The 19,102-nt window shown below is 39.8% G+C and overlaps 1 protein-coding gene across 1 annotated transcript in view; it reads left to right on the top strand.

Moving 5' to 3' along the window:
* The window catches only part of ARHGAP8 (Rho GTPase activating protein 8), an 83,771-nt gene that overhangs the window by 44,513 nt on the left and 20,156 nt on the right, over positions 1–19,102 (top strand). Inside the window, exons 7-9 of the mRNA XM_051636101.1 lie at positions 762–860; positions 1,986–2,096; positions 12,538–12,611. Coding sequence (XP_051492061.1) covers positions 762–860; positions 1,986–2,096; positions 12,538–12,611 — 284 coding nt within the window. The remainder of the gene's footprint in view (positions 1–761; positions 861–1,985; positions 2,097–12,537; positions 12,612–19,102) is intronic.

Raw genomic sequence — 19,102 nt, 5'->3', positions numbered from 1 at the left:
TTGCTTGACACTTCATTGAAGAACAGATATTTTGTGTTGTGGAAAAATAATAAATTATTCCAGACCACACATATAAATGTGTCACTGAGCCTTGTTTGAACACCTCAGCCTCTAAGTTGTGTGTTCTGGCTGAAACACAAGACTTCACTAGTGATACTTGGTGCTTCCAATTTGGGAGTGTGTTTTGTTCAATGAATAGAAGGACTTTATTATTCAGGATGTTTCTTAGAAGGCATATGGCCTTTATTCAAAACAGATAAAGCTGATGGCCTAACGCTTCAAGGGTATATGCTACCCAAGCTTTGAAAATCTTACCTGTTGCTTACTACTTAGTAGTTTGTGTCTACAGCCTCATTACTTTGTCTTTTGGCAGGGAGGAATACCTATGTAATGCAAATGTTGTTCTGTTGCCCATATAACATTTTCTCCAAAATTAACAGTTCTTCTAGGGAGCTTTCTAATGTTGTGTGAAAGCTGTTTTTCAGTCGTTTTTAAAGCAGTGATTTTCATATCTATGCAAATCACAAAACATTCAGAGGGAAGTAAGTTATTTTTATTCAAATCAGACTCTCAGGCATGCACTGTATATGTTTGATCATACGAAATGAAATACATCTTATGTCTCCTGCTGCTTCAATTACAGTCTAATTTTGAGTTGCATCAGCACTTACATTTTTGTAATAGAAACTAACCCTTCATAAATGTTCCTTCCATGCTGATTTTTGTACTTCTTTATGATTTTTTTTCTTTTTTCTTTTTAGCCATAAGTTTGGGAAAAAGATCACTTACTTGAACTATTTAAGTGACCTGAGAGAGCATCTCAAATATGACCAGCTAAATATCCCTCAAGAAGTCATCCGGTATGTGGCAAGTTTAAAATATGTTGTCTCACCTTTTCTTTGGTAGAGGTGCATCCTGGTCACTGTATTCCAAGCAGCATCTAATCCTATGTCCTCAATGATTAAAAATCTTATTTACTTATCTGTGCTTGGTTGGATTTAATTCTGAAAGGTGCATTGCCATCAAAGACATGCAGAAGTGTGTCAGGTTTTTAGAGAAGAGAACAGTGTGGTTTTCTACAGATTTGGAACATCTCCATCTTGGCTGTGGAGCCTTTTCTTGGTATAGCCACAGCTTCTGTGTGAGCATTAGTGAAATCCATATGTCATTATTGATTATGAGTATCACGTAATGTTCGTGGACAAAAAGTAATCCTTACCTCTTTGTTTGCGTCTTGTAACAGATTAAGTGACTTCTTTCTGCAAAGTGCATTCCCAGTAAGCAAAGTGTTGATTGATTTGAAACTTCATTGATACATCTATTGTTAGCAGATCCATTACTTTTATATCGTGTGTGTGTGTGTTAGGAAGGCATATTGGAGAGGGAGTGGGAGAGGAGAAGAAAAAGTAATGCATAGGGCTGGAATTGTCAAGTGCCAGTATTAGTAACAATAACAGTCTTTTTGACACAGCTCTGTACATGGAAATGCTTTGATGTACTGACAGGAAGTGATTTTATGTCACTGCTGAATGAAAGTAACTGGAAGCTTTGATTATGACTGTTATTGATGCCTGGTAGTTTTTTACACATGTTTTGTGTAAATATGAAATAAAAGAAAATACCTTACAGCTCTAATGTTATAAATTGGATTGCATGGTTGCTAAAGAAAGGGGAGTTGTGTTTTGAGTAGCAAATAGGTCTGAATTATGCTGTTAAATTATAGTGTGGTCCTGTTTTTTGGACACATTTATACTGTACTCCATTGGCTGAAGCAGAAGATCTCTTTTATGTCTTGCTTAAGTATTCTACCACAAATAGTACTAAAATATCACCCTAATCCTTAAATTTAATAAAAGGTCTGTAAAACCTGCAGCTTATACACTATTGTCAGGAGATAAGCATCATAAACAATACTGGTAGCTGTTCATACATACAGTTTGTCAGCCGTGATGCACAGAAAATCAATAATTTCCTGATTTTTGCAGACATGATGAAAATCTTCGGAGAAAACAGAAGGGAAAACTGCCACCTGTGGTTAAGGTTCCTCCACCACGGCCACCTCTGCCTACCCAGCAATTTGGAGTCAGTCTGCAATAGTAAGCTATGAGATTTCTGAACCCTGTAGGCTTCTGTATTCATGGGACAGAACATCTGCACGTATTTTATTTGTTACATGGTTAGTTTCCCATTCCTTTTGAAAGCCACAAAACTGCAAGGCTAGACAATAGGTTTTATGAATTCAGGACAGGTGTCAGTCCCTGTGACCTGCCTGGTCTTTATCTTTACAGTATCTTTGTGGTAGTTAGTGCCAACACAGCTGCACAACTTTTCTCTCGTTTGTCCCTATATGACAGCACCCCAACCTAATCTGTTGCTGGTGGATGCTGACCATGTGACATTTTTTTGGAGATACTTAGATGGTGGACAGCAAAGCCAAAACAAAGCTTCAGACTCCAAAATGGCTGAAAAAAAAGCTAAAATGGATGCTTGAGCCTTTATATTGTTTTGTTGCTCACATACTGTTCTGATCAGAGTTTTATGAAATGAATAAAATCACTCCCTTCCAGAAATGCCCTGACAGCTGTTTATACAGATTACAGCACTGTATGTGGTGCAAAAAAATTATTTACTTTTCACAAGGAATGGGATGGCAATAGTACTTGCAAGATTGAGTTTTAGTAAAAACCAATATAAAACCCCCCAAAATCTTCTAGCTTCCTTTCCACAGTCATTTCTATTACATCTTTCTCAAAAACAGCTGAAGAATATTGTTCACATTCAGCAAAGTCAGTTAAGTTAGTTATGTATCATGTCTGATACATGAGTGTTTGTTCAATCTCCTCTAATGCCCAGTGTACTTTTCTGGTTCTAGTGACTCAGCTGTAAATGAGATACAAAATATAATTTCCCCCTGATTAAATGCTAAGTGTTAGTCCTCTCTGGAAGGCCTGAAACTAGAACAGTCAATATCTATCGTGTAAGAGCCACTACGACAGAAACTTTTATAATGCCTCTTCAAAGTTCAACCTAACACTTGAACATGACTAACTCACTTTTCTAATTCAGATAGTATCTTTTAGGTGGACTCCTCTAGGTAATTAAGAAGGACAATGTTTTACGCCACCGCTTCAGAAGTAAAACTGGGACTGTTTGCAGGCGTCAGGGCACACTGTCACTCGCCTCCAGCCCAGCCTGGCTGCTCAAACAGTTCTATCAAACTTTTTGCATGCTTAGGTGATCAGACAGCATGTTGTGTGCCTCTCTTACCATTTGCTAATCACGTTTTATTTCTCTGACTATGCCTGAGCTGTAAACAGTGTCTTCCACTGGGCTGCACGTGGTGAGCATGTGGTGGCCACCCTTTCTGGCTCTACTGCTTTCCAGCTGCGTTACCATCAGCAAACCTCATCCTTGCTTCATGCCTTAGCTTTCCCAAGTATAAAAAGGGTGGCTAATTACTAAGCTTTTCTGTGGGAGAGCTGTGGATGGCAAAATACTGAGCAGACAGTGAGATGGATTGAGAACGGGCTAAACAGTAGAGCTCAGAGGGTTGTGATCAACAGTGCAGAGTCCAGTTGGAGACCTGTGACTAGTGGTGTTCCCCAGGGGTCAGTACTGGGCCTGGTCTTTTTCAACATCTTCATCAATGACCTGGATGAGGGGTGGAGTGTATCCTCAGAAAGTTTGCTGATGATACGAAGCTGGGAGGATTGGCTGTTACACCTGAAATCTGTACATCCTGTCAGTGAGATCTAGACAGACTGGAGAGCTGGGCAAAGATTAACATAATGAGGTTCAACAAGGATAAGTGTAGAGTCCTGCACCTGAGGAGACACAAACACCATGCACCAGTATAGATTAGGGGCTGACCTGCTAGAAAGCAGCCCCATGGAGAAGGACCTTGGAGTCCTAGTGGACAAGATGTTATCCATGGGACAGCAATGTGCCCATGTGGCCATGAGAGCCAATAGTATCTTGGGATGTATTAAGAACAGCGTGGCCAGGAGGTCAAGGGAGGTTGTCCTTCCCCTGCACTCTGCCCTCATAAGACCACATCTGGAGTATCGTGTCCAGTTCTGGGCTCCCCAGTTCAAGAGGGGTAGGGATATGCTGGAAAGAGTCCAATGGCGGCCTACAAGGATGATTAAGCGACTGGAAATCTGTCATATGAGGAAAGGCCAAGAGACCTGGGGCTGTTTAGTCTTGAGAAGAGAAACTAAGAGGGGACCTTTTTAATGTCTATAAATATCTAAAGGGTAGATGTCAAGAATGGGCCAGTCTCTTTTCAGTGATGCCCTGTGATAGGACGAGGAAAAATGGCACCAAGTTACAACACAGAAAGTTCCATCTCAACATGAGGAAAAACTTATTTACTGTGAGAGTGACAGAGCACTGGAACAGGCTGCCCAGGGAGGCTGTGGAGTCTCCTTCTCTGGACACTTTCAAGATCTGTCTGGATGCGTTCCTGTCTGATCTGCCTTAAGTGTTCCTGCTGCAACAGGGGGATTGGACTCAGTCTTCAGAGGTCCCTTCCAACCTCTGTGATTCCATGATTCTATGATTCTATGAGTGCAGCATTACTATTTGTTTTGCCTGAGAGAGTTCCAGTGCTGGTGGTGGAAGTGCTGATGGACAGATGCCCTCCGTGCATGGGTGCAGTTCACACTGTTTGGGTGTCCAAAATGGACACGCATGGGGATATTCACTCATTCTGTTTGCCCACCCTTGTCCAAATTCCTTCTTGCAGAAGAGATGGTGCTGCATCACCATGCAAAAATCACAAATAAACAAATCCCCTATGACTTCTAAATGAGAAATAAGGGACTTAATTTATACTGGGTTTCTGAAGAAAGGTAAAGTTAACAGAGGAGAGGGAATGATTTGTTTGGAAAGCTTCTAAAATCTGAACCAAAAAAAGTATCAACTTTCATCTTGATGAATGGATTTCTTTTGCTAATTCCCTCTCCTTTTCTGATCGATATGGACTAATGGCAAAGTGGCAGTGACTCCCCAGCTGTCTAGCAAAGAGGCAGGTTTAAAACTTCTCCTGGGTAATGCTTTTCCATTTTACTGGAGAGATACAGGGAGACCCTGATTTTATTTTGTATAGGCTTATGGGAATGTGTGTGCTGTGTATTTCATTACAGTTAGTAAAAATTGTACTGTCAGGGATGCTGCTGAGGGAAGGCAGTTAAAATTAAAGGAGTGTTCCTGTGTGGAGTCTTTTTCTCTAGTTTTAAGAAAGACACAATAAGGCCTGTGGGCCTGAGGTTTCATCAGATTCGGTACCTCTGGGATGATAGTTCTTATTCAGTCAGTAAAAGATTGGTGAATGGGATTTATCCAAAGCCCACATAGGTGGCCTAATTTAGATAAGACATTTGGTGATAGTATCTGAATGACTTGTGACTGTGGAGGGTGGTAAAGCCATACACTTCTGAATGTGCCTCCTTAAAAGCAGGGGGCAATGTTGTCTCTGATAACACCTCCCCATTTAACTTTTTTCTCAGTTTGTATTAGTTGATACATTTGCTTTCCAGAGCTATAATTTAAAAGCCAGAAGAGCAAAAAGTGACTAAGTGTTGGTTCAAAGTACCTCACTTTTGTCCAACAGGCAGGGAGGAAAAACCTGTTTTGTTAGGACAGCAAAATGAAGCTGAAAGAAGTTTGCATCTAGACACTGATAAATGACTGTCTGGGACCAGTGCCTCATTTGGGAGGAATCTGTTAACTCACAAAGACATTTTGAACCTTGAAGAGTTAGATTTTCAAAATGACATAAGGCAACTGGGCATTTTAAAATTATGGCAGGTCTGTGAGAGCTGGGAGTATAATTCTTTGAAATGCAATCTATACTGAATTTGGTTTAATTTATGAGCAAGCTGAAGGGCTTATTATCAGGTTGGTTAAAAACTTTTATTTCTTATGTTGCCACCATCCACTCAGGATCCAAAATCTGAATTTAAAGTGGCTGCATTTGATTTTTTTACCCCTTCTGTGTCACCCTGAACTCTGTGAGGAGGAAAAAACAAACACATGGGAAGCTGACTTCATCTTGAGTGTCCATCCAGCTTTGTTTACATTCAGTTGTCTGGGATTTCAGTGTGTACTTTATGATAGGCACAGATGTGGTGTGGAAAGCCTTTCCTCATTGTGAGCTCCTGTGAGGACTCAATAATTTGGTCTTTGCAGCTAGAATTCAGGCCTGGTACTAAGTTGACCTGAAGTTTCCAATGAAGCAATGATAATTCAAACAATAATAAATGAGCTTAGTAAAGGCAGTTAAATCATCCAAAGATGGCTGTCTTTAGAATAAAGTGTGGAGAACCAAAAGAGCCTGGCTTTCCCCCTATTTAATTCTTTATGCCTGCACGTACAGAGCAGACTTGCCCAGTTTGCTGAATGACACCCTTTCTGTAGCATATCTAATCCCTAGCCTGGATTGCCTGGTTGCCAAATTGCACTTTTAAAGATTTGAGCTCCTGTGAAAAACGATGTGATTGAAAATACAAAATAACACAACTGAAACTAATGTTCATTGTTGTGCAGATATCAGACAGAATAGTACACACTTAATTTTTCAGTTATAATGTAATGGGAATCCATGCTTGGGTTTGACAGGTGCTTGAGAATGTCTAGCACAGAGTGGGTGGGATAGTTTGCACGTTTAGTGTTTATTATGTCCTTCTCTAACTTGCTAATTCAAGCTTCTGATGTGCAGATAAAGTGAGGAGAATGACAACCTTAATGAGCCGGTTAGAAGGTTTGTCAAGCCTCACGTCATGTCTCCAATAGATGGCAACAGCAGAAGTTAGCAGGGAGCAGTGTTAGATCAGGACAAGTGTAGAGAGGTACTTCCTCACGTACAGTGCCCCAGCTTTGTAGTGATCAGAGACTGAGAGGGGAGAGTACAACAGTGCTATGGAAGTGACTTTCTGTTACTCACCAGTAGTTACCCCTTTTATAAATCCAGACATTTCAAAAGATGTTACGTGTCTTTTTGTCTTGATACAGGAAGACTTATTTTTCTGTTCTTTCAGCAATGCTGCCTTGACATGCAAAATGTAGAGCAGCAGGGATTAGCTATTCAGAATGCATCCTTGCTAGTTTGCACTGCGTGTCAGGGTGAAAAACAGCAGTTTTACTCTGAAAGCCATTAGTAAAGATTTTATATTTAAAAAGGCAAGGAAAAATTTAGGGGACCCTCTTATTATGTAGATCAGAGATTTGCAGTTAAAATGCATGAATAAAGCTTTCTGAATCTGCAACACTTTAAAGGAATTAATAATTGACTATATGGGTCAAGCAGCATCATTGTCCTCTGCTATATGTTAGCAAGCTCCTATAGGCCCCTGTTGCTGCACCCGATTGCCTCTGTAATCAAGGAAGGCTGCAGCTGAGCTCCAGCACTGAGCACAGAGTTGACCTTGACAAGCTATTGACATTGTTCTGTTTTCTCCAATTGGTTTAAAAAACTAAAATTAAATATCTTTTGTGGCAAGGGAGGAAATGTTTTGTTTTTCTATCTGTTGCCATGGACGGGGAGAGGGGGCAGAGAAAATGCACAAAATTGCCACAACTGTACAGCTTTTGCTTGTTGAATTGTTGTCATAAACATTTCAGGGTGCTTTCCTTTTGGTCATAATCTTTCCTCTTGTGCATGCTGTGCATGCGTGACCAGGGAGGAAGAATGCATTCTAAACCAAATCTCAGCATGTCTCAGCAGGGAAAAAATGAAAAGGAGAGGAAAAGCAGAGAGAGAGAAAGATTATCAGCCAAGAATACTTAATGACACTTCAGAACAATGTGTAAAAGCCTTTTGTGATAACTGTCCACTGTCTAAAAATGAGTTATTGGGTATATAACATCTTGCAGTAACTAATCATATATCCTGTAGTGAGGAGTACTCATTCTTCCTGGCTACTGTGTTTACTAGAATTAGATCCCTCTTGAATCTGACATGTTGCTGCAATACGATTCAGATGTGTGAATCAGTTACAGAAAACTAGACTGTGCACTGAAATGCTCTGTTACATTTGTCTCTTAAGCAGAAAGAGTAAGAGACCTTGCATTTCAGATTGCCTGTAGTAGTGCCTGATCACCAGTGTCAGTTTGCATCGTCCATCATAAAGCACAGCTGCTCATCACAACATCCTGAACAAGGCAAGAAGAATGCAGATAACTTGACAGGATCCACGAAAGAGGATAGAGGTGTAATTTGATTGACCTCTGAGCTGGTCTGATTTACATTAGCTGAAGTAATGTCCCTATTATTTTCTGTCACCTTCAGTCCAGTAAACTGAACGCTAAGTCCCACATTGTGAAATGGAATGAAAATATGCATTCCTGCCTTCCACAGCGTTGCAAAAACAGAACAATCCTTCCCATGTGACTTTTGGTGAATATCCTACTCTCTTCTAAAATACTGTTTATCTTGAGCACCTATTTCATTGTACTCGAATGGAACCTTTCCTTCAAAGGAAGCAGGAATCCTGTAGAAAACGGTAGAAGTGCAGAAACTCTATCTTTTTTTCTTAGAAAAAGAAATATGATGTGTGGGTTTTATTATTCCAAATTATAGCCCAGTTATTTGTCTCACCTCTCTGACAGAGAAGCAAGTGCTCAGCAGGAGCAAGTGCTGTAAATAATCAGTTTGCTATTTATACACTGAAATGGGAAACACATTTATGGGTAACAATAATAATTAGAAAACATTTATAAAAGCTGCTGGATTGCTATTTGGTGCCTCTGGAGTGAGCAGCTGTAAGAAAGCAAAAACAATCAGTGCAACTTCAGAGAGACTGAGAATGGGTTCCATGAGCTTAAATTGTCAGTAATAAAGATGTAACAGCTTCCAAGCAAATTAAAGCCTTGATGATGTTCCCATTTAAGGCTTTCAACTAATTTTAATAAAAGTTGCCCTAAATGTTTAGGGTACTGATCTGAATACACAAAACAAAATTATTTTACACACACAGAGTGTGTTTTAACTCCCCTATTAGAAAAGCTAAAATGAATGTGGGTTTTTCTCCCCTTACCTCGATTTACTGCAGACTTTTCCTCACTGGTATCCTGAACATTGACCTTGGTACTGACCTCATCTCCCAGACCCTTTTCTTGTTTAGTCTCTTACCGGGGGATACTATTTCACTGGGGCTTTCAACTTTGCATGCTGTGCAAAGAACCCCTAGAACTCCCTTCTTCTTGTGGTTTATTAGCAAGGCTAATTTATTAATGGGGCTGCTGTTTTGTTCTATGTTGTTGCAGCAGGGTTGTTATACAACACTGATCTGCTGTGAGAGAAAACAGTTCATATACAGCAGCTGCCATTCAGAGCAGGGTTGGGGGCTCACATGTTCTGTTTCCATGGTTCTTTTCCCTTTGCTATGGCCAACTTTTTCCAGGGCTGGTGTGAGATCTCATGGTACTGAAGCAAGGTTACTCAATAATTTCTCCTCTTCTGAGTCCAGGTGGAAGATAGGGAGAAGGGGAGAACAACCTGGGTCTTGGAGCTGGTCTGAGAGCACTGCACAGCTCTGTGGCTCTACAGTGTCACCAGCATGCCTGAAACTGCTGTAAGACTGTTGAAGCTGGAAGGAGCAGGAGAGACTAGGAGTGATGGGATCCATATCCTGAAAGGGGCTGAGAAGATTTTTCTACTAGGAGTGGTATTTTACAGAGCTGTCTGGTTGTCACTGTGGGTAAGAAGAGGATACTGCTCCGAGGACTAGGTCATAAACTTGGTCCTGGGTAGCGTTTCAAGCCTTGGCTTTTTCTACTTAGTGGGTTGTTTTCTTGAAGCCCTTATGGCCCCTCGTTTAGCTCTCGTGTTTGTGACAATAGGGAAGATTGAGGTTGGACTTAGAAATCAGGCCATAAATATTTCTTCTGGCAATTATCCTGTTGTTACAATAGTGCAGAGAATGATTACTCCAGCAAGTCCCTTACTGTTTTGTATTGAAATGAGTTGTGCCTTGCCAGCATGTAAGGACACAAAGTTGTATCGTTTCATCAAAAGATCATACTTGCAAGCAGCAGCAAACGCTGGAATTACTAACATATAAAAGCTCATACTTAGGAATTTTCTGAATTAAATTGTTCCTTGCTGTTAGTCTTTTTCTTCTTGCAAGTACATTGCATCCGTTGTAGAATTGGTCAAATGTCTAAAATTACCAGGTTACGATCATGGTTTTGTGAAACTTGGCTGTATTTTAAATCAAAATTCCTATGTCTATGTTTAAATCAAGGAAAACTCCCCTTTCCTAAACAGTTCCAGTAAGATATGGGTACAGTGGTGTCTATGAAGTGGTATTAACCCACAGATACAGCAGTATTGAATTTTATACACTTTAGATTCTGATATGGATACTTTGTTGGAAAAGAGCATAAAAAATGTGTTCATTTGATTGATTTTTTGTGAGGTTCACAGAAGAGCCATAGGCTTAAGTGAAGCAAATTTGACAAAGGAGTGGAGCTCTCACAAATACTCCAAGCTTTTAAAAATCATTGGCTGGGAAGAGAGAAACTGTAGCAGGAATTGAGTTTTCTGTTGTCTTTGGTCTGCTGGTGCACCAGTTAGTGTTGAGATGGTGATTAGTCATGATGGAGTAATTAATTTCCTTTCAAAAAGCAGGGTAGCCTAGGTATTGGGAATAGTAGAGGGAGCTCCAGGAACTGGATTAAAAAGTTGCCATCAAGTAACAAGTTGTATTGTTTTATATAGCACTAGAGGAAGTGACACTCAAAATGGGAAAGAGGAAAAATGAGTAGGACTCGGTGAGCAACAAAACTTTAAGTGGAAGAAATGGCACTGGTGGTTCAGCATTGTGTGCATGGAGTGATGAGTGGGATCAAAGTGTTTGATGGCTGAATAACCGAACAGCATGAAGTGTGTTTCCCTCTCAGTTCATTAGCAAGAGAGGCAAAACCTCAGGGTGATTCAGTACCTAAGTCGTGATCCTGCTCTGGGTCATCCTCTTGGAGGAACTGCTCCCATATGTGAAGCTAAGGGTGACCAACCTCCTTAAGCTTAGAGGTCCAAAATTAACCAGTCTACATATGCTTTTCTGAGTCCTTCATAGGCACAGACAAAAAAATATGAGGAAGGGAGGATTTGACAGTTTCCCTACCACTCTAGGCCAACTTATGTTGCTGTAACTTTACTAAAGTAGATTTTGTGTGTATTTTAAACACAAAATATAATACTGGATTGTTCATTCCATGCAATATTATTACAGATCAAATACACCCCAGATATTATCAGTTATGTTTTACATTAATAAAGGAGTAAGTAAACCTAGACAGAAAGAGAAGAATTTACAATATTTGAGAAAGAAAAAGATGCTAAGAATCATTCTCCTCTGCAGGTGCAACCTCAGCTAGTAGCACTAGTTCAAGGTTATATCTACATTTCCTACGAACATTTCACATTTCCTGTTGATGAGCTGCAGTATTTGTAGCCTCTCATTATACAGCCACAGATCACTGTCTTGTTTTGTGCTTGTGCTTTAGAGTTTGCCAGTAAAGCTGGTCACCTTTTGAATATCAAACATGAAATTGCACACATAAATATATGTGTATTTCAAAACTTGAGATTGGACCTTTTTGTTTGGCTGATTATTATAAAAATGTAGTAGAATCCTTGGTAGATACTGCCTGTCTTTTTTTTGTTACACTTTTTGAACTGGAAAAGTATATATTTTTTTAAAATCAGGGAGATAATTGCAGAATTTCCTGCACTGTCTAGATCAAGAAAATGCTATATTTGATTTTTTTTTTGCCTGAACAGTTCTCTCATGAAAGAAAAGGCAATCTCACTACATGGGAATCTTTCAAAGCGTTAATAAACTCAATCTCGCTGCATCACTTTGCCTTCAAAATAAGTAGTACAATATCCTTTTAATTATACATACACTGTGGCTTAAAAAGAGACAAATGACAAAGGAAGATCTGCATGATAAAAGGCTCCTAAACTTGCAACATCCCTTGATCAAGAGTTATTCTGATGCATTTGCTGCAGACTCCAACTTTGCTGCCTTGAAACCCTGTTCCACCAGCAGCATATGGCCAAATCCAATCCAAGTCACCACCACCACCATCACTGTGTCATGGTTGAATGCAGCCCTTCTGGGGCACACTAAACAAGGGGCACAAAACTGGAAAAAAATAATCTTGAGTCGGTGTAAAGTGAGCCTGGAACAATATTCTGATGCTCTATCCTCGACTCCCCTTCAGTTCAGGAAGTAGGACTCATTTATTACCCAGAACTGTTGCAGTTATGTATCTTTTCTAGCAAGAAGAAAGTGTTTAGGAACAGCTCTTTGAATAGGAGTTCAAGCCATCTATTTCAGTAGCTTGTTCAGTGCCTGTTGCAGTTGTGGAGGACTCCTGCCTTGGTGCAGGCTCCTTAATTTGTTTAATTTGATGTATGCTTGCAGATATGTCTCAGGTTTTTGCTGAGACTGTTCTTGTGTTGATTTTGACTCTTTGTCTATAAATGCCATTTAAAGACTGTTACTTTTTTTTTTTCTCTAACAGTATCAAGGACAAAAATAAAGGTGAACTAATCCCCCCAGTAATGAAGGAAACTGTATCCTACCTAAAAATAAAAGGTGAGTTTTGTGTCAAAAGAGGGTGTCTCTTTCAGAGGAAGGAATATAATATGGAATTGTAATACACTCAGTGCCTGATTCATCAAAGTTTTCAGCTATACAGGGTATGTTTAGATCCTGAAAATATTAGTGGCAATTGGGCACTGCTTTGAGAGCTCTGATGGGTAAGGGAATAGTTATTATCACATTAATTTCCCAATACGAAGCAAGAAAACCAAAACCTTTTTGCCTTTAGGATTAAAATAGGGAATAGCAAATAAGAGATGTCTTGAAATATGCATCATCAATCCATATCATATGGTTGGTTTTAAGTAGAACTTCCAGTAAAAAATCAATGAGAAGTTCTGTTTTTATAGAAACAGTGGCCCTAAAAACTCATTGAAAAAATACATTTTGCAGGAGTAATCCTGAAGTCCTCCCTTCATGAAACACTTTTACTGGCATTTACAGACCCTTTGACTGCAGTTTGTATCTATAGTTACATTATATAGAGACAGAGATTACAAAAGCCTGTATTTAAAATGGGAGCATCCAAATCTGAGTTCCCTATATCACCGTCATGTACAGGGCAAAGAGAGGGCAGACTTTGAACCTCTGGCTGTACCAGTGGGCTCCCCAGTGCATTCCAGACTAACATGAAGGACCAGATATCATGTGCTATCTGTAGGGTAAGTGCACTGTATTCCCTGCACAGGGACAAAGGCACATGCAGGGAGAAAGAGAGTAAGTCTTTTAATTCCTATTGCCAGTATAATCAGACTTTATGTTTTGATCTGTGATTTTTAAGGCAAGCACAGCAACATTTCCATAACCCTTTGTGCTCCAAGGCCTCAGAGTTTCATAAATGTTTGCTGAATCTTACCGTACCAAATCTATAGCCTATGTACATTTATCTTACAGGTGACAGAAAAGAAACAGAGCTTAAAACAATTATGTGACTGGCACAACATTACACAGTAGCAGAACTGGGAATGATTCCTAAGATGCCTGAAAGAAGGGTGTGAATTTTTAATAGGTGTGTCAAGAGAAGAAAATCAAAATGTGTTTGGTTAAGTTATTGAAAAGAAAAAAGAAACATCACTGGTGTTTAATATGCCATGAAGACTGGTTAGTGTTCGAACAAATTTTGAGGATCAGCATGAAGTTTGTTAAGACAAAAAACTCAGATCTCTATATTGCTGTTAAAGGAGTTTAATCTGAGATTTTCCTCATTTGAAGAGCTATTTGTATTGGCAGCACAAAAATAGTGTAAAATATTAATTTTGAGTAAATTAGATTCTTCTGTAGACAGACAAACCCAAAACCTAGATTCCACAATATTCTCAGACCTTAATTTGCATCCCTGAGCTATCATTCTGAACAAGGTAAGTTTTGTTTCCAGTGTTCAAGTAGCATGCATCAGTGACCTATCTTCACTTTAATTATCACCACTAGGGTTTGGTCTGAGTTTATTTGAACCCTAGGTGAGAAATTTCAACTGTCTTTACATTTGTGAAGACAGAAGCAGGGGGAAGGGAAGAAAAACGTTGCTTGGTTTTATTGCTGATTCTCAAGAGAAATTCTGGCTTCCTTTCAATCAGTGCAAGATTCTACTGACTTAGATGAGCCCAGAATAGACACTTAGTATCTTACCCCCCATTGCTGGGCTATGCTCCTTCATATTTTATCTTGCCCCATGGTAAATAAGAACATTCAGTAACTGCCCATTATTATTTTTTATTGAGTTTCATACCTTGAGTGAAGCTGATTAATGATATGCATAGCAGAATGAGAGAGATGCACACTGCAGTGAATACTTGCTTGCAATTTGCAAGCAGTGGAGCATAGCACCTATAGGAATGTTCACGTACAGAACATCTAGCTCCTCGACTCTTGAAATTGCTGATATATTTTCAAAATACCTGTAGCAGCCATGGCCAAGTACTGGAGTGGTGCCAGTTCTGCTATTAAAGGTATCTACCAATCTGCAGTGGATGGAGAGTTCCTAATAGGCCTCATTGAAGGCCTCTTGGTCCAAATTCAGGATTTCCACTTGAGCCCATTAAGTTGTTTGGCTGTGCTGTTTTCAGACCGGTGCTAATGATGAAAACTTTGCAGGTGTAGTTTATATCAAATATTAAGGTTGGATACAGGAAATGTAAATAGTTCACTACTAAGAATGTTGAAGGCAAGTGACTGGCAGCTTGAGACAATCCCTGTAATTACACTTATAAGTGGATAATTAGAGCTTGTGTGGTGTATCAGTGCATGCCCCATCTGCAGATGAAAACCAGACTTTTTTGTGTTTCAAATTGTTATGAAACAGACATTCTTACATATATTTAGCTTGTCTTAATAGGCAAATGCCTCTTCCTCACTAATCACAGGAGTCAAGAGAGCTAAAATGAGGATGAATGTGCACTAACATCATTACTTCTCAGAGCTGTTATTATTTAGAATTTGAGTGGAACTTTAATCACTAAAATGTTAATTGATTTAAACTTTTGACTGTGCTTGGGAGGAGGGCTTTGCATATCTGGCACTTTGTTGGACCTATTTAAAGATTTTAAAGAAGTGGAAGGCTTATGGCCATCATTATATTGTGCTAGTGACCATTAACTAATAATTTTTGCACTGATCTGACACAAAACCTCCTTCATGTCTTGGCTTTGTTCTTGCTGGGTGTTGTAGCTTGTACTATTGCACATACTCTTCCCTCTCAACAATTGCAAAGTCCAGCTCAGGTGCCTGCAGTTTTCTGAAGCAGCAACTTCAACTGTGTAGTACAGGGGAAAACCAGCAAGTTTTGGCTCCCGTTGTTGTGATAAAAGAAAGGGTTGGCTCAACTTTGTCATTGCAGAATTTCTCCTCAAGGAAATGTTTGTTATTCTGAAAGCAGTAAGCATCCTTGGGCTTTGTCCGAACTTCATAATTTTCTTTCCCTCCCCCCCTAAAATTTCATCTCTTCAGTGCAGTATCAGCACCGTTCATAAAGGATGGTCTCTGAGGAAATGTGATTATACTTCTGAACAAAGCCCTTGCCCTGCTTTGTGTATCTGTGCAAGTCAATGGCATGGTAACGCTGGCCACCAATATGTAGTCCAGCCCATGCACTTAGTAGTCAGACTATCTCATTTTTTTTCGCCAGTTCTCTGTCCTTCTGTGCCCCTAGGAAAGAAGGGCATGGGCTCTGTCAACGTTCACATTTTCCAACCAAACCCAGGTTTGCTTAGAGCTGTCATATTCCCTATCATAAGGAGATCTCCACAAACCATATTTATAAGGAGAAATGGCTTGTCAGGCAGTGTTTTCTGACATTCTCAGCCAGCTGATGCTTGAAAGCCAAGTACCTGCCATGCCAAGGCTGTTAAGCAGTAGGTGATAGACATGCTTTTTTTTTGCACTTGATTATAAGTGTGCAGGTATCTGTTGTACCTGCTGTCTGCTATGATTTTAACTCTTTCTTTATATATGGGATGTCTCAATTCTGCCATCAGCTCCAGCGAGTGTTGGTTCTTGTGCTGACAGCCCCAGGAGGCTGACTGGCAGCCTTCTTTGCACTCCAGACGTGGCCGTGAGCACAGTAAAAGCTTCAGTTCATCTTCCGGAAGTGACAAAAATTCACTGTCACTACCCTGTTCCATTTGATTTTGGCACAGTTTCCAGCCTCACAGAATTAGAAGGGAGCAGGTGCAGTATTTCCACTCTTTCTTCCCATTGCTGCATTTTCACATCTATGTACCTGAAATCAGTTTCTGAAACCATGAATTAGATCTAAAAGCTCCTGCAAAATCTTGCTTCACCAATAGGATTAAGAATCCCTGAAACATCAGGGATCCTCTGACATCCCTTAAATCCATTCTGTACTGCATTGGCTCATTTTTTTAACAGATTTGATGCAGAAGGTGTGGTGTTTTTCAAACTAGGCATCAGCCTGCAATGGAATGCTACCAGGCTAAGGAAACTTCCAGTCTCTAAAGTTCACCCAGCCTTTTTCATCTTAATAACTCTGATCCCTTTGACAGATCGCTTCATGTCACATTTTTCCTCCTTGATGTTTAAATTTTCTGCCACAGTTTCAGGCAACACTGTTCACAGAAGTGTTCTTCCCAGTGTGGAGGCATCCTCATCTGTACAAATGAGCCAAAACTCTCCTTCTTGTACCAAGTTACTGACTGGGCTCTGGCAGCAGCAGGCATGTCCTCATGCTCAACAGCCAAATTAACATTATGACAGTGAGTGGGTTTTTTTTCCTCCTATAGTCACCTGACTGTGTATTTAGATAGATGTGTCTGAGCAAGATGGTTCTCACTGGAATCAGCTCGTAAGCCACCCAGCACCTTAACAGAGACTAAAGAATCTACTGTAAGCAGAGATTCTTCTCTGTCTCTTTATATTCCATACACGAGATCTATCATGGCTGGTGCCTCAGACACTCTTACAATGAACACAATAAACTAAGTTTCTTAGTTCCTACAGTGACTTTCAGGTTATTTTTTTCAAGAAGGGGAAAGAAAGTAGCCATTTCACTACTTTCATTCAAGTTTCACTTTAGATTGAAAAATTTTATAATTTTTTTTAATGATTAATTTAAAAAACACTTTATTTCCCTTCCTGCTAACCTTCACAAGGAAGAGTTGATTTCCTAAAACGAGTTCTGAGTATCTGGGGAAATCATCAGCTTTTAAAGACTAAGCCTCAGAGTTCATCTTCTGGACCAAATCACAGAAGTGCTCTCAATTTCAGAAGTAAGATATTGGCATCATCCTGAACCCAAATGGTGATACGGTGAGGCCAAAACGGAAGGACAAGTTTAGCATAGCATGTTTGTGACTATTTCTTCATAGTAACAAGTAAACCTGAGGACATTTTTTTCTATGCTTAGTCTCAAAACCACAACCTTTTCATCTGTTTAATTTATAAATGCAAGACTTGACTTGCACTTGCACTAGATAAGGTTTGTCAGAACAATTCATAAGCATTAATACCCTGGTGTCATTCATTTGGCAGTAATGATCTTGATGCTTTGCTCATAGGCTCTTTTTCTCCAAGAAGCTCAACTTATGCCACATGGTAGTAATTTTCTTTCTCTGGTTAATACGTCCCCACGTGACCTCAGCAGTCTAGTTTGTGCTAAAGTGATACTGTAAATGGTGGCTGTCTCTTCTAAGCACCTGTTTTGGTAAACAGGGATAGAGGTTGTGTGCATAAACACTGTGTCCAATACATTTTTGTGTGTATGGCTTCCATAATGCTGAGGGACAGGGTGGTGAGAGTGGCTGAAGCTGATGGTGCTGCCCACACTGACCCAGCAGGACAGAGAAGGCCCGCTCACTTTGGAGCTGCCCTGCCTCCAGGGCAGCTTTATCTTTCACAGGCTTTAGGATTCAGAAATGCACTTCTGCTTTTAAACTCTAATAAGATGTCACAGCCAAAGTTCCTTTTCATGTCTTTTACTTGCATGTCAATTTTTCTAGAGAAGCAGGTTACAGCCTCGCTATAAGGTACGGTGATAAATTAAAAACTAGACCATATGGCTGGTGGTTTTGTTATTTGTTCAGGTCAGTATTAGTACAATTCACCATGCTCTCCTACTTTTTAAGCTCTGACCTGCAGTTTGAGTGCACTAACAGGGACACGTTAAAAATAAAAGTACAGGGCAAAATCCTTATTTTGTTTGCAAACCCCCAGCATCTGGAGGTAAGAAGACACCTTTCAAGGAAACTTTCACTTGCTTCGTTATAAAGGTGGGTGTAAACTGCACTGTTCAGACCTGCATGAAGATGTCCAATAGGTTACAAAGGGCAGACGGTTCCTCAAGCCTGTATCAAATATTGATACACTGTCACTTGTACTGATCTTATGCAAAATACCAGTTTGAAATATGTAGGTAGGATTATTATTTTTGATGTATTTTATGTTTTAGAGAGTATCCTCAAAGGTATAAGCTACATATTTGTCCATGTTTAAAACAATTTAAAACCTAAGCTTACCTGCTGGTTTTATTACTAACATTTTAAGAAATTGATAATCATCAGCACTTCAGAAATGATGGAACAATAAACTCACCATGAAGGAATCACTCTACAGAATGATAAAGGAGAAAAGGTAATTTGTCCCCTATAGGGACATTATCTTACAGTAGCCCCCATTGCCGAGTCTTTCTCTCTTACCTCATCTCTTTTGTTGACTGGAAGTGCTTTGCAGCACAAAGTTTTTGCTTGATGTTTTCTTGGACTGCTACAGGAGAGTCCAGGGTGATGACTAAGACTTCTAAATGAAATGGTAGCAACCACGCTATGGAAGTTTAACAACAAAGTAATAAATGTCCTGTGGTATGATTGCAGTGACAACTAAAGCTGCCCTTTATCTGTTGAATAGTAGAAGCAGTGGCAAACAGGGATTAACCTTTCCCCTCATCCCCTCCGTGAAGCACAACAAATCTTGCCAATGGAGAAAGTTTTGGTTCCATTTCTTTTAATGTGAATGAAAGCATCCTGGTGGTGATAGTC

This window comes from Apus apus, chromosome 1 (genome assembly GCF_020740795.1).
Source record: "Apus apus isolate bApuApu2 chromosome 1, bApuApu2.pri.cur, whole genome shotgun sequence".
In the NCBI taxonomy this organism is placed as follows: Eukaryota; Metazoa; Chordata; class Aves; order Apodiformes; family Apodidae; genus Apus; species Apus apus.
The sequence above is the reverse complement of the archived record's forward strand: the minus strand, read 5'-3'. Positions and strand labels throughout refer to the sequence as shown.